The sequence below is a fragment of the Eretmochelys imbricata genome, chromosome 12 (genome assembly GCF_965152235.1).
Source record: "Eretmochelys imbricata isolate rEreImb1 chromosome 12, rEreImb1.hap1, whole genome shotgun sequence".
In the NCBI taxonomy this organism is placed as follows: Eukaryota; Metazoa; Chordata; order Testudines; family Cheloniidae; genus Eretmochelys; species Eretmochelys imbricata.
The window spans coordinates 10,407,325-10,420,101 of record NC_135583.1 but is presented as its reverse complement, the minus strand read 5'-3'; the positions used below and the strand labels follow the sequence as shown (position 1 = coordinate 10,420,101).

General features: G+C 41.3%; 1 protein-coding gene across 1 annotated transcript; it reads left to right on the top strand.

Annotated features, from left to right (window-relative positions):
• The first annotated feature begins 139 nt into the window (after positions 1-139).
• On the top strand, positions 140-12,439 carry SLC7A6OS (solute carrier family 7 member 6 opposite strand). Its single transcript, XM_077831286.1, has 5 exons — positions 140-325; positions 2,482-2,865; positions 8,332-8,535; positions 9,594-9,732; positions 10,826-12,439. Exons 1-5 carry the CDS (start codon positions 140-142, stop codon positions 10,951-10,953), a joined length of 1,041 nt encoding a protein of 346 aa, XP_077687412.1. The 3' UTR covers positions 10,954-12,439.
• Positions 12,440-12,777: the final 338 nt, after the last annotated feature.

Here is a 12,777-nt window from a genome sequence, read left to right as displayed (position 1 = left end):
CGAGTGAAGGGGGCGGGGCTTCTAGTCCGAACCCTGCCCAATAGGGGACGGGTTAATACAGAATAAAAAGCTCCGCCCCTCCTGGAGGGCGGGGTCTAGGTGGTGGGCAACGCTACCGGTGGCGGGTCTCTATCCCAGCATGCTGTGCGGCCTGGCGGCCGGCATGGAGCGCGCGGCGGTGCTGCGCGTGAAGCGGAAGCGCGGCGCGTCGGAGCCGGCCGGGGCCCTGGTGATCGCCTGCAAGCGGCAGCGCACTGAGCCGGGCCCCGCGCCCGCCCCGGTGGAGAAGAGCCTCTTCAAGCTGGTGGCCACCGTCTCCTCGCAGGTACCGCGGGGCCGGGCCCGGCGCCGGGGTCCCTGGCAGGCTCCGCACCCTCAGCGAGGGGCTCCCCACAGAGCAACTCGGGGACGGAGCCCCCTCCCCCCCCGCTCCGGTTAGCGGAGCCCTCCCCAGCGGGCGCCCCCCTCCCTCCCTTGCTTAGCGGGAGCCCACCCTCTCTCCTTTGTCTCCAGGCTGGGCCTATCTGCCTGACCCCCACGCCAAGAGACCAGCCTGGTAGCAAATGGGCTTTTATGATGACTAGGTGCCCCTGAAACATTTCCGCGCTAACCAGTGCTCTCCTGTTTGGGCACCGGACCCCTTTGTCCTGCCCATGAAGTTCCCCTGAGGGATGCCACTGCTCAGTCATTTAATGGTCTGCCATGTTGGCACCTAAAAACCAAGCCTAGAGGAGGGGGTGGTTTCATGCTGAAAACCAGCCAACCTCAAAAAGTGAATCAGATGTTGCTTTGGGTCTTCCACCTGCCTCAAAGTCCCTCTACCCATTTTAATGTTTTTTTCCTCTATAATCCTATTTTAAATGTATTTCTTCCCCCATTGTTGGCTGTAAGACCTGAACAAATACAGAGAAATGTACTGACGAGTTCTCTCTTAACTGATAGTGGTAAGGGTCCAATGTAAAAGGCCAAAATATTTGAGTCTTTCCTGGAGGGATTGACCCAGTGAGTAGTGTTAGGGAAGCTGTACTTCCACTACTTGGTTCCTTGCTTGTGGACTCCCACCAAGCTCAGTTCTCTTTCTGGTACTTTTTGACCTCTATATACAGCCATTAGGTGAACTAGTCTGACAACATGGATTTAGATGTCAGCAATATGTAGATCATAGAATACCAGGGTGGGAAGGGACCTCAGGAGGTCATCTAGTCCAACCCCCTGCTCAAAGCAGGATTAATCCCCAATTTCTGCCCCAGATCCCAAATGGTCCCCTCAAGGACTGAACCTCACAACCCTGGGTTTAGCAGGCTAATGCTCAAACCACTGAGCTATGACACAGTTCAGCCTATCCTTCACAACCTATGACCACCAAGATGGCCCAGGACTTGTCTGAGCTCTTGAATGGAAAAATAGCTGGCTGAATGAGCAAGACAGAAGCAATGCTGGTGGACAGAGGAAAGCATTTTGAGGAGTTTGCAGCTGTGATGTGGTCTCATTTGATTGAAGTTACACACCCACAATTGGTCAGTTCAGTGCATAGTTTAGGAGGGCTCTTGAATTCCTCACTGAAATGGTCATACAGCAGTATCCACGGGTAACACTTACTATTATCTCCTGTGCGGGTGATTGTCTCATCCTGGTGCACGATGACCTCAGTTGTTATGCCTTTGTCACGTCTCAGCTGGACTACAGCAAGGCTTTGTACCTGGCCCCCAAGCCTTCAGTGCTTAGAAAGTTCCAGCTACTACAGAATGCTGTAACATGTCTTCTCAGCAACACAGGCTACCACAAGTGTGTTGGACCTCTCCTCTGCTCTCTACGCTGGCTTCTCATAGAACTTCAAATTAAGTTCAAGGTCCTAACCCTTATTTTTAAAGTACTTCATGGTCCAGGCCCAGGATACATAAAGACAGTGTTTGAGAGCTTCACTCCTCTGGCACAATGGCGGGCTCCCTGCAATGAGGGTAAAGCTGATCTGTGCAAAAGACAACTTTCTTGAGGAGTAGCCTGAGACCATGGAATGAACTCCCCCAAGTACAAGGACCATCACAAACCTCACCACCTTCCATTTCAAGCATATTTTTTTGACCTTGTGGTCTCTAACAAATACATATTGATAACTTTATATTCCAAACAACCCACCGTACCGTAACAAGATGCTCCACAGTGCACACTTCTCCTGAGTGGTGGATAAGAGAACAAACATGACATTTGTCATGTTGGTTAATGCACTGCTGGGAGATATGCAGATACAATGATGTGTGGTATAAGAACCTATATAGAATAGAAATAGATTAGACTGTTGTCAAATGAACAAAGTAAACAACCAATAGTAAATTTTTGACTTGCATCTTTCAGTTTACTCCAATCTTGGTAATTACTTGTAACAATAATAGGCACAAAGCTCTTTCAGGGAGGCGGGTGATTGTTTTTAAGTCAGTGGTTTGACTTTTTCCCCCCCCACCCCATTTTTCTCTCTGTGTCCAGAATGAGCCTGTTCAGAAGTATGTACAAGAAGCTATTACTCGAGATAAAGCAGCAGAGATTCTGCGACCCTCTTTAGGAAGCACTCAAAGAATCATTCAGGACCTTCGCTCCTCCAAGCAGGTGAAGAGGCAGGAAAACCGGTACCGCATCCTAACCAGCCATAGGCCAAACTGTGCTGAAAAAGAAACAATTGCACTTCGCACAAATGGCGAGGAGACAAATGAGGGTGCTAAACTTGACCCTGAAGAAAAAAAAGACACTTCACAACAAGGAAGCACTGCTGCTTATGGTAGTTCAAATTATTTTGGGGAATTCCAGTTGTTTGATGTAGTACAAGAGGAGGAAGTAGAGAGAGACCCCAGTATCTCTGCAGCAGACACAGAGGTTGGTATTGAGACTTGTGCACTACTGACTAGTCAAATTAAATTACATTTTGGTGCAGTAAAATTGCATAGGTGGGCATACTGGAAAGATTCTTGTGTATTTGCCAGTGATTTTGAATCTATACTGTTTAGACAGTTAACTACACACATGATAGCTGGAGGATTAAACCTAGCCTGAGCAAAATATAAAAGATAAGGGTGAGGTGGGTCTTACTACTTAAATCCTAGTGAAAAGTACAGCCTCCTGGGACAACCTCTAACAGAAATCCATGTACCCTCCCCTACCCACTAATGTCTTCTCTGGGCCCTATATGGGGGTTTAATCTTTCAAATAAGCCTCTGGCTAATAGATGTATAAAATGCAAAGCTTCACCCTGTTTAGTTGCTAGAAAGGAGGAGCTGTGTGTCCATGTCCCCCAACCCTTCAGAATCCCCTGTCACCTGCAAAGAAGGCTGGTGGAGAGAAGAGACCTCTGCTTCTTTGACTGAGCCTCCCACTTCTGAATAACTCCAACACCTGCTTCTACTGCTCTTCATAGTTCCCTCAAGTAGCAGCAAAGTGAGATTGATATGGTACTTTTAAGGACTTGGCTGTTTTTAAATAGCAGCTGTGAAACTAATCCAAGCCTTATTTTAACTCTGCTGCTTGACAAGACTGAGCAGCAATAGAGACGTGGGGTCTTCCTGTAGACTTGGGAAAACACTATCTGTTTGGTTCATGCTTGAAAGATTATTTTAGCAACTCTGACTAGAAATATTCCAATTTTTTCTGAAATTAATGCTTTAGGCCCCCGTGCTTGACACTCTTATCACTGATGAGTAGAGGTTTTTTGAGCTGTACATGTTTTTAGTGTGATGAGAACTTTTATAATCTTACAATCCTCTTGCATGCATCTTTTAAGTTGCAAGAATCTCTGCTCAGTTTCTGGTGGAATTCTAAGTTGAAGAAGCTATGTCTGTTTCACATGGTTGCTATATGTACAGCACATCACAAATCTTCTAAACTTTCATGATTGTGGCATGTAATATTGTGCTTTTGTGGGGTGGAGGAGGGGTGATATTGAAGGAAGCATTGTATTATAGCATATACATGAGAATAAACCCATTCAGCATTTCCATTACCAATGGATTACAGCTCTGAGAAAATGAAAACCTTTCCATCTTAGAGAAGAGAAGTAAACATCAGTGTGGGTAATGAGAATGTGGTAACTGAAAAACAATTTAAAAAAAAATTCTACTTCCATCAGTAGAAACTGAGCAACTCCAGCTGAAAATGCTGCATCTTGATAAACAGCTGGCAGCTCTATGCAATAATAAATTTTTTGATTCTGAAACATTTCCATCCAAATAACTTATTTAGCTTTACCCAGCATTCAGTAATATTTGTACAATGCAGCACTCAAAGTGCACGTTAGCTTTTAAAAAACAAACCCCCCCAAACATTCTGTTCAGATTAGACTACTCGCAGCTATGCCTAACTCCAAATAAACATTGGCCATTCCCCTCAGCTTCAATCTTTCTCAACCCCCCCCCCCAAAAAAAAAAAAAAGCCTCATAAGCATAAGGCAAGCAAGGTGGGAAGGAGTAGTGGCTCTCAAAATGTGACTCAGTAGGACTTACTTTTAGGATATAAAATAGGAACTATAATGTGCAGTCAAAATCCCAGCTTGTGCAACATACGGTCTCATCTATTTACTCGTCTTGTTCTTGTGTGTGTGTGTTTGAGATTCGGACCTCAATTCAGACCTCAGGTAGATATGTAACCTACCCCATTAATTTCTTTTCTCAAATACAGATGTGCTTTTAATATGGAAATATCATTAATAGGTTGGAAATATGAGGCTCCACAAATCAGCTTTGTCCTTCTCTGTTGCATTTAAAAGTTGCTTCTGAATTAGAACTTGTATTCTTTTAAAATGCATACAGTGCTACCTGTCACAGGGACTGACCAAACAGAGGTAGAATTATGGCACCACAAACACCCAATAGCATTGTTACTAATAAATCTTAATTGTGAGGTATCTAGGCAAAAAAAAAATTCAAACTAGGCCGGCTTTTGCTTCCTTCTCCATTTCCCTTTCCACTTCAATTTTTTTCCCTTATCCTATAGATGTTAGGATGGGGAATGAGAGAGATCATCTTACTGATTTCTCTTTTCTCATCTCAGAATTGACCATACACTATCATAAGCCGGTTCGTTTATAAGCGGATCCCTCCCAAGATGGATAAATAAAACTGGCAAATGTTTATGACCCATTGATAAGCTGACCCTGTAATTCAGGGGTCAGCAGACTTTGGCTCCCGGCCCATCAGGATAAACTGCTGGCAGGCCAAGAGGGTTTGTTTACCTGGAGTGTCTGCAGGCACAGAGGTAAACCTAAGTAAACAAAATATCCCAGCCCACCAGCAGCTTACCCTGCCGGGCCAGGACAGCCACTGGTGGGGAAATTTTGGCGGGGGGAAAGCTGGGGGTGAGGGGAGTAACCTTTGTGACCTCCCCCCACATGACCCCACCCCTAACCTGGGACCTCCCCACATGACCCCTCCATGTGTAACCTCTCCCTGCCCCACTCCTAGCCTGGGACCCCGACACTCTCCCCATCCCATCTCTTCCCACCTTACCTTGGGCGGATGTCTCTGGCCCGGCTGGAGCTGCTCCAGCAGGCCAGGCAGCACTTGCCACTACCTGCCAGCCCTGGAGCTGCTGCTGCTTCGGAGGCTGGGGGGAGAGCAGCGTGGCCAGAAGAGGCTAGACTCTGGCCCTGCATCTTCCCTTCTGGCTGTGCTGCCTCTCCTTGCCCCGTCTTTTGGGGTGGGGGGACTGTGTCCCACCTCTCCCCCTCTCTGTACCCGTTCGAAAGCCAACCCCCCTTCTTTGATGCTTCCTGTTTTTACTAAAAAAATTTGCTTATGAATGAGTATATACAGTAGTTCAGAAAACACTGGAACTTGATGGGTGGAATTTCTCTTAAGCACCTATTCCAGCAAGGGGAGAGTTTGTGCCAACCTAAATGGAATTGAAACAGTGGGCCTGCCAAAGCCAACAATTGGCAAATGGCTCTGGCTATGGGGAAGAATTTGCTGGAAAGTTTCTTCTCCTGTGAATGTGGAACACAGAAACAATGGGGGCAGACTCAGTGGGTCCAGCAGCCTTTTCCTGTCTTTTGGACTCGTTCGTTGTTTTCCCTAGGAAATATGAGACCAATCTAAACTTTTGCATAGGTGTCATTTTTTTACCTATTTACATAAGTGTACAATTCTACTACAACAGATGTTACTGTAACTCTGAAACCTGTAATAGAACAGTGTCATACTGTACAGAATATTTAAATATTCACTTTAAGCATGTGTATCCACTTGCACAACTATATGTATTTAATCCTATCTGAGGCAGACAAACCTTTGTAGTGTATTAGCCATTTATTTAAAGAGTAATGTGTAAATTAGTTATTTAAGTTTTGATTACAGATCTTATGAATAAAACTGCTTTTTGCTAGATGCAACTACCATCTTTGCAAGGTGACCTCTGGATATTTCCACTTTTTTCCCCAGCAATAAAGTTATAAGAATGAGGGAGCATAACTGCTAGTGATCCTCATTTTGAGGGGTGTGTTTATATATAATTTTTCCATCACTAATATGAATTTGTACATGGATAGTGGTAGTTCAGAGTGGATTATATTTTTAACCATGGAACACATCCTCACATTGTGTACAGAAATATCAATAGCACAGATAAGGAGTTTATAGAGAATATATTAACATTTCCATTGTAAAATACCCATTTTCAGTTGTATGTACCTTGTGTATAATTTTAGTGCTAAGATTCTTTAACATAAAATCTGTTCAGGCTCAGGTTTCATTGAGGAAAAGCCTGTGCTTTTTTAAAAATAAAAACAAAAATAAACTGATAAAACATAAAAGACAAATACCTGAAAGCAATTAGTTTTCAAATGCTTGAAAACTCTGCCTTCAACTTGCAAATGTCCAAATCACAAAAAATAAACTGGGAGCATTTTTCATGTCAGAATGAGGAAACAAGGGGTGGTCAGTGTGCCATTGGGTCCTGTTTTTTTAAATGTTAAATAGCTGCATAGATGTAAACTTAAGGCCTAAAACTTTGGCGTGGAAAGCTTTTTGAAATATTAACATGAAATTGCTTTGCAAATAAATTAAGATTTCTTGCAAGTATGGAAAACCCACCAACTTTGAACACATGAAACCCTGAAATGGAAATTGACTTCTGTTTTTGTTCAAATTGAATGATGCAAAAACCAAGCAATGCTGTTTAATATTAAGGGCTACCATTGACACATGAATTGATAAAGGGGGACAGTCTGATTAGAATATCTCAGTAACTAAAATTTTTATCCAGTGTATAGCACTGGTCTTGACTGAACACAAACAGTCCTTGGATCCTTTCCACAAATAACTCCTTGAGAATCACTGTGGCAAAACATACATACACACTCAGAATTACTTATGAATAGACCAGACACAAGACAAGGTAGCTTTCCAAGCCATCCAGTTTGCTTTGAATCTGACTTACTATCCACAGTAAACTAACTCATGTTTCACCTTTAATCAGTTATCTGCTTACACAGCAAAGTAGCAGTTGTTTCAACTTGCTTTCTTTTACAGCTGCCACTACCCTTCATTTTTAAAATGCTGTTACAGGAAAATCACACCAGTGCTACTGCTTCTATCTATAGAAGGCTGGCCATGGCTTAGCTTTCTGAGGGGGAAACTATATTTGAATTTCTTCTGGCTACAGTTGTTATTTATGGGTGATATGGAGTCTGAGTTACAGCTATATGCAAATAATCTCCACCGGATACCCTCTCCCTGCCTACTGAATGAATGTGTGAAGAGTCCTCCATCCAAAAACAAAAAAAAAACCACTAATGAAATTGCTCCCCAAAATCGAATGCTAAAACTGACTGGAAACTGTTTAGTTGGTATGTGGGCCTCTGAATTACTGACGTAGATTCACTTTTCAGTGAGTTGGCATTTGCCAGCGGTACACTTGGAAATGCCCACTTAAATCAGTATTTCCATTTCTAGGTTGAGGAGTTCAAAATGGACAGATTGGTGAGCTGAGCAAAATGGATGGATTTTCTATTTAGTGTTCAATGTTTCATTTTCAAACATAACCTGAAAGTCTCAAGTTCTATTATCAAAAACCATGGTATGGACACACAATATCCATTAACTATACAGAAAATGTTTGGGTTATGGAAAGACTCTCCAGTATGCTCCACCCTCCTCCCAGATAAAGTCATACTGCAATTTATTTGTAGTATTAGCAACCTAAAGCTTTCAATAGTAAAACTTTTAAATAACTTGCAGAATGTTTTTACTTTACCCTATTTGGGGCATTAAGGATAAATGTTTTATTTGTAGCTCACTTAAAAACTCGCTATGTGTGACTTCAATAAAATATTGGTGGTGATTTTTTTGATAACAGAAAACTGATGATCCAGCTGTGATTCTTTGCAATGCAGTAGAAATGATCCGTGAGCGTTTAACTTTATCTGACAATGATAAAGGATTAGAAGACCGTGTGAAGGAAGATGATTATGTTTATGATATTTACTACACGGAAACATCTACTCCTGGCTGGATCCAGAACATCCTCTCTGTGCAGCCTTACACACAAGAATATGAACTGGTAAGGACAAGGAAATCAAAAAACAGACTTTATGTAGTAATGAAGCATGCTTTTTTCCCCATTAGCCTCTTTCAATTACATTGTCCTAGTCTGAAAATCATGACCATGCAAAATGGCATTTTGTAGCTCAGTGGCTTTTGTATCAAATGTGCTTTTTCTAACTACCAGTCCTGCAAACTCAACCTGGGTTCTTTCCATATTGGCAGGGAAAATTATGCCCAACATAACACACCTATGTAACTCCCATTGTCTGAATTGTGTTTGCACAGGTGTAACTGATTAGAACTTCGTAAACAATGCACAGGGAGGAAAATAATCTGGGTCATTCGTACTTCAGTTGTATGCGTCTCCAGGACTAACAGTAATCAAACTTGCTTCTTGTTGATGAGTAGCTGAGACTACGCAAAAGGTGGCCCAAAGAGGTCCAAACTAAGGTTGCATAGGCAGCCTTATTTCTGGCATTTCCTAATTTGAGTACTTACCTTAAATTATTAAGGTTTCAGTCAAGTTTTGTGCATTATATATAATGAGAACTGTGCTTTGGTTGTTATGTGATTTCCTATTTCAACAGTAGGAGCCGGTAAGTTTTCTTTCAGTGCATATCCTCTAATCCATTTGTTCCCTTTGCCAAAATTAAACACTGCTTTATCACTTTTCACTTCAAATAGCTAACTTTCCTCAAAATTACTATTCATTCAACCACTTAAGTACAGCTGGAGTGGGTGGGATTGATTTTTCAATTTCAGCAGTGCCCAAAATAGGTAATGGTGCAACCACATCAGTGGTGGTCTATTAGGATAGTTTCATTTCCTTAACACAGTACTAAACTTATTGCATGCACTAGCAACATAAGTTATGTCAGACCAGAACAGACTGTGGTCTGCCCATTGCAGCTACTACATCATTTTAACTCTTGGATGGTGTCACTGTACTTAAGTATCACTAGTGGATATCTTTTTTTCCTCATCTTATGCTATGTAGACTGATAGAGAAATCACTTAGTTTTTCTGTGACTTTTTTTTTCTCTTCTGAACAGTCCTTTCCCTATTGACATGCAGGTAGATGATGATGATATTTCAGAAGAAATATATGATGATGAAGATGATGAGAACAATGAGAATAACTGGCGTAATGACTATCCTGATGAAGATGAGTTCCTTCCTGAGGAAGATGAAGACAGAGAAGGAGGAGATGGAGGTATTTCATTGTCCATACTACCTGCCCTGCAGGGGATGAGGCTTAAATCTTCTGATGGTACTCACTTTTGCTAACTATAATGTCACAATCTAAGGAACAAGTTAAGATTGACTCATTACTGAATGACGGGTTTCAGAGTAGCAGCCGTGTTAGTCTGTATTCGCAAAAAGAAAAGGAGTACTTGTGGCACCTTAGAGACTAACCAATTTATTTGAGCATAAGCTTTCGTGAGCTAGAGCTCACGGGGATGTTTATGGGGAATGGGAGGGTTCATTAAATTGGAGACTTCAAAGGTAGTTGGAACAGATCATTCAAGACTATCAGTGGATGCTAGTTCCTCATTTTCGTGCATCTCATACTCGAACAAGTATTGGCAAGTTGTTAACCTACAAAAAGTACAGCAGAACTTAAACTTCTCAATTCCTGTAAGTCTTTCAGTGTTCTGGAAGCCCATTAGAACTGAGGTGATGGAGACTTCTGCAAACTCTTCTTTCCATGAAAAATCTTAAGGAACAAAGGGAAAAAACTTCTACCTGGCCCCTTTATGCCATATGAAGTAACCTGTATTCATGGTTTCAGAATAGCAGCCGTGTTAGTCTGTATCCACAAAAAGAACAGGAGTACTTGTGGCACCTTAGAGACTAACAAATTTATTAGTGGATTCTCATTTAATGTTTGTCTTAAATGGATGAATTCATCTTTAATGGCTGACTGAGGAATTTCTCCTTCATTGGAAATCCATATCAAGCTGGTTGCACTATAAGGCACATGAGGTCTGGAGACAAATTCAGTTCCTAACTCTTGCCACTGATCTTGGGCAAATCCTGTTTTCCTGTTATTAAAATTGAGACTTAGCTACATTGAAACCCTCAGTTAAAAGATGCTATATGTGCAAAATTGTCATCACTGCCTTAAAAAGGAGTATAACTCACAACTCATCTGATGCAGAACTTGTAATTCTTTGGTAGTGGGCAGGTGGGAAGCTCTTGCATTACCATATAAAGTTAAGTATTTAATAGTTCCTGAATCACAACTGATCTTGAACTAAGAGATTTTAACATGCAATTTGAAGCATTTAATGTTTTCTCTCTAGAATCGGAGGATGGGAGCTTCAGTGATGAAGATGGCAGGAGTATCCGGAGCAGAACATGGGTCAAATACCACTGTGATATTCTGAAGGAGTTTGAATATGATGGGGTCCAGGACTTAAATTCTGATTAGCACTACCTAATCTGAATACCAGCATACTGCCTGCAGAGTATATTCTTGACCTTCCTGCAAAAGTCCAGAAAATTACTGCTGCTTTTGGTAGCTCTTTATGGAAATGTTAAGGTGAGACCTCAAAGAAGGGAAAAGCATTTCTTTCTGGTAAAACAAATAGCTTCCCACTATTGTACAAAATGCCACATTTTAAAAGGAAGCTGTCCTTGTCCATCTGTTTGATCTGTAAAATTAATACTGTATTTGATTATATACATTAAGCCTGAAGTAGCCATTTCCTAACCTGAGCTATTGGGAAAGTAGAAATCTGCAAAAATTGAACTCTCTCACAAAGTTCATTAAAAAATAATTTTGTACTTAAAATCCAGGAAGCATCTGCAATTTCAAGTTGGTAGTATTTAACTCTGAGTGAGTGTTAAGTAAAGCAAGTCATTCATAATGTGACTTTTCATCCAGTAACAAAATGTTTGAGTGAAAGATGCATTTTTCTCATTTGAGAATTACAAATGATGGCAAGAAGAGAAACAATCTTAACTTTAAGAAAAAAACGCTGCATTACTATCCTAAGAGCTGCTTTCTCTGTATAAATGAAAAGAACGGTCAATCTCTGGTCAATGGTCAAGACATGTCCTAGGGATTTTTGGCTGGACACCTTTTCCTTTGTATCACTGAACTAGAGTAATGTAAAGTATTTAATGCACTTGAATATGTAAATAAAAATATTTTTGAATTATTTTGCTGTAAATAGCCATTTCTTTAAAAAAGCTTGGCTTCTACCCCTTAACTGAGCTAAAAGATTCAAAATGCTGACATGTAAGCCTTCTTCTGGAGTGAGTAGCTCTAATAGGGACATCAACTTCTATACAAAGCTACAATAAAGTCATCTCTGTATAAATCAAAATCTCAGATTGTAGGCCTCAGATGATTAGTATACACACCTGCTTTAGTCTTCTGCTCCTCCAATTCTGCCTCTGTTCTCTTAACTCAGAATGGTAGATCTGTACAGTAGTGTTTATTTTGTAAAGAAGAAAGTGGTTGGGCAATCCAGCTCAAATATATGAAGGTGCTATAGGACATTAGCTTTTCCTAACCTTCATAGTTTAATACAATAAATACTAAGTGGTTAGTGGTACTAAAATTAATTTTAAGTTACTTTAGTTTGCCACCACAGCTGTGGGTTGTTGCTGGGTTGGGTTTTTTTTTTTTTTAAAACATTCTACTTACTTTCCTAAGCTATTGGACAGACTATTTTGGGGCAACTGTTCTGGTAGCTGGTGCTACATTACAGTAGCCCTTTCCCTTCCCGCCTAGGATAAGAGGATTTATGTAAAACTCATCACTGTCTTAGGGTTGTTATGGTCTTCTCATATCAGACATTCCCATTGTTGCAGCCTCTACCACGTAGGGCAGATTAGTTGTCAGTGCACTCAAGTGTGGTACCTGAAATCAAGGAAGAAAAATACAGTTTTCAGAGTAACAGCCATGTTAGTCTGTATTCGCAAAAAGAAAAGGAGTACTTGTGGCACCTTAGAGACTAACCAATTTATTTGAGCATAAGCTTTCGTGAGCTACAGCTCACTTCATCGGATGCTGTAGCTCACGAAAGCTTATGCTCAAATAAATTGGTTAGGCTCTAAGGTGCCACAAGTACTCCTTTTCTTTTTGCAAATACAGTTTTGTGGCTATTTCCCTTGCACTAGTAACGAGTAAGGCAGTAGTGACAGCAAAGCAACTTTTAGAGAAATAACATGGGTTATCTTTTATTGGACCAACTGTTGGTGAGAGACAACCTTTTGAGTTTACACAGCTCTTCTTCAGACCTGT

Coding starts and splice junctions, on each gene's coding strand:
- SLC7A6OS (XM_077831286.1), top strand. CDS start 140: ATGCTGTGCGGCCTGGCGGCCGGCATGGAGCGCGCGGCGGTGCTGCGC. Junction 2,866..8,331: donor TCTCTGCAGCAGACACAGAG/GTTGGTATTGAG, acceptor TTTTGATAACAG/AAAACTGATGATCCAGCTGT. Junction 9,733..10,825: donor CAGAGAAGGAGGAGATGGAG/GTATTTCATTGT, acceptor TTTTCTCTCTAG/AATCGGAGGATGGGAGCTTC.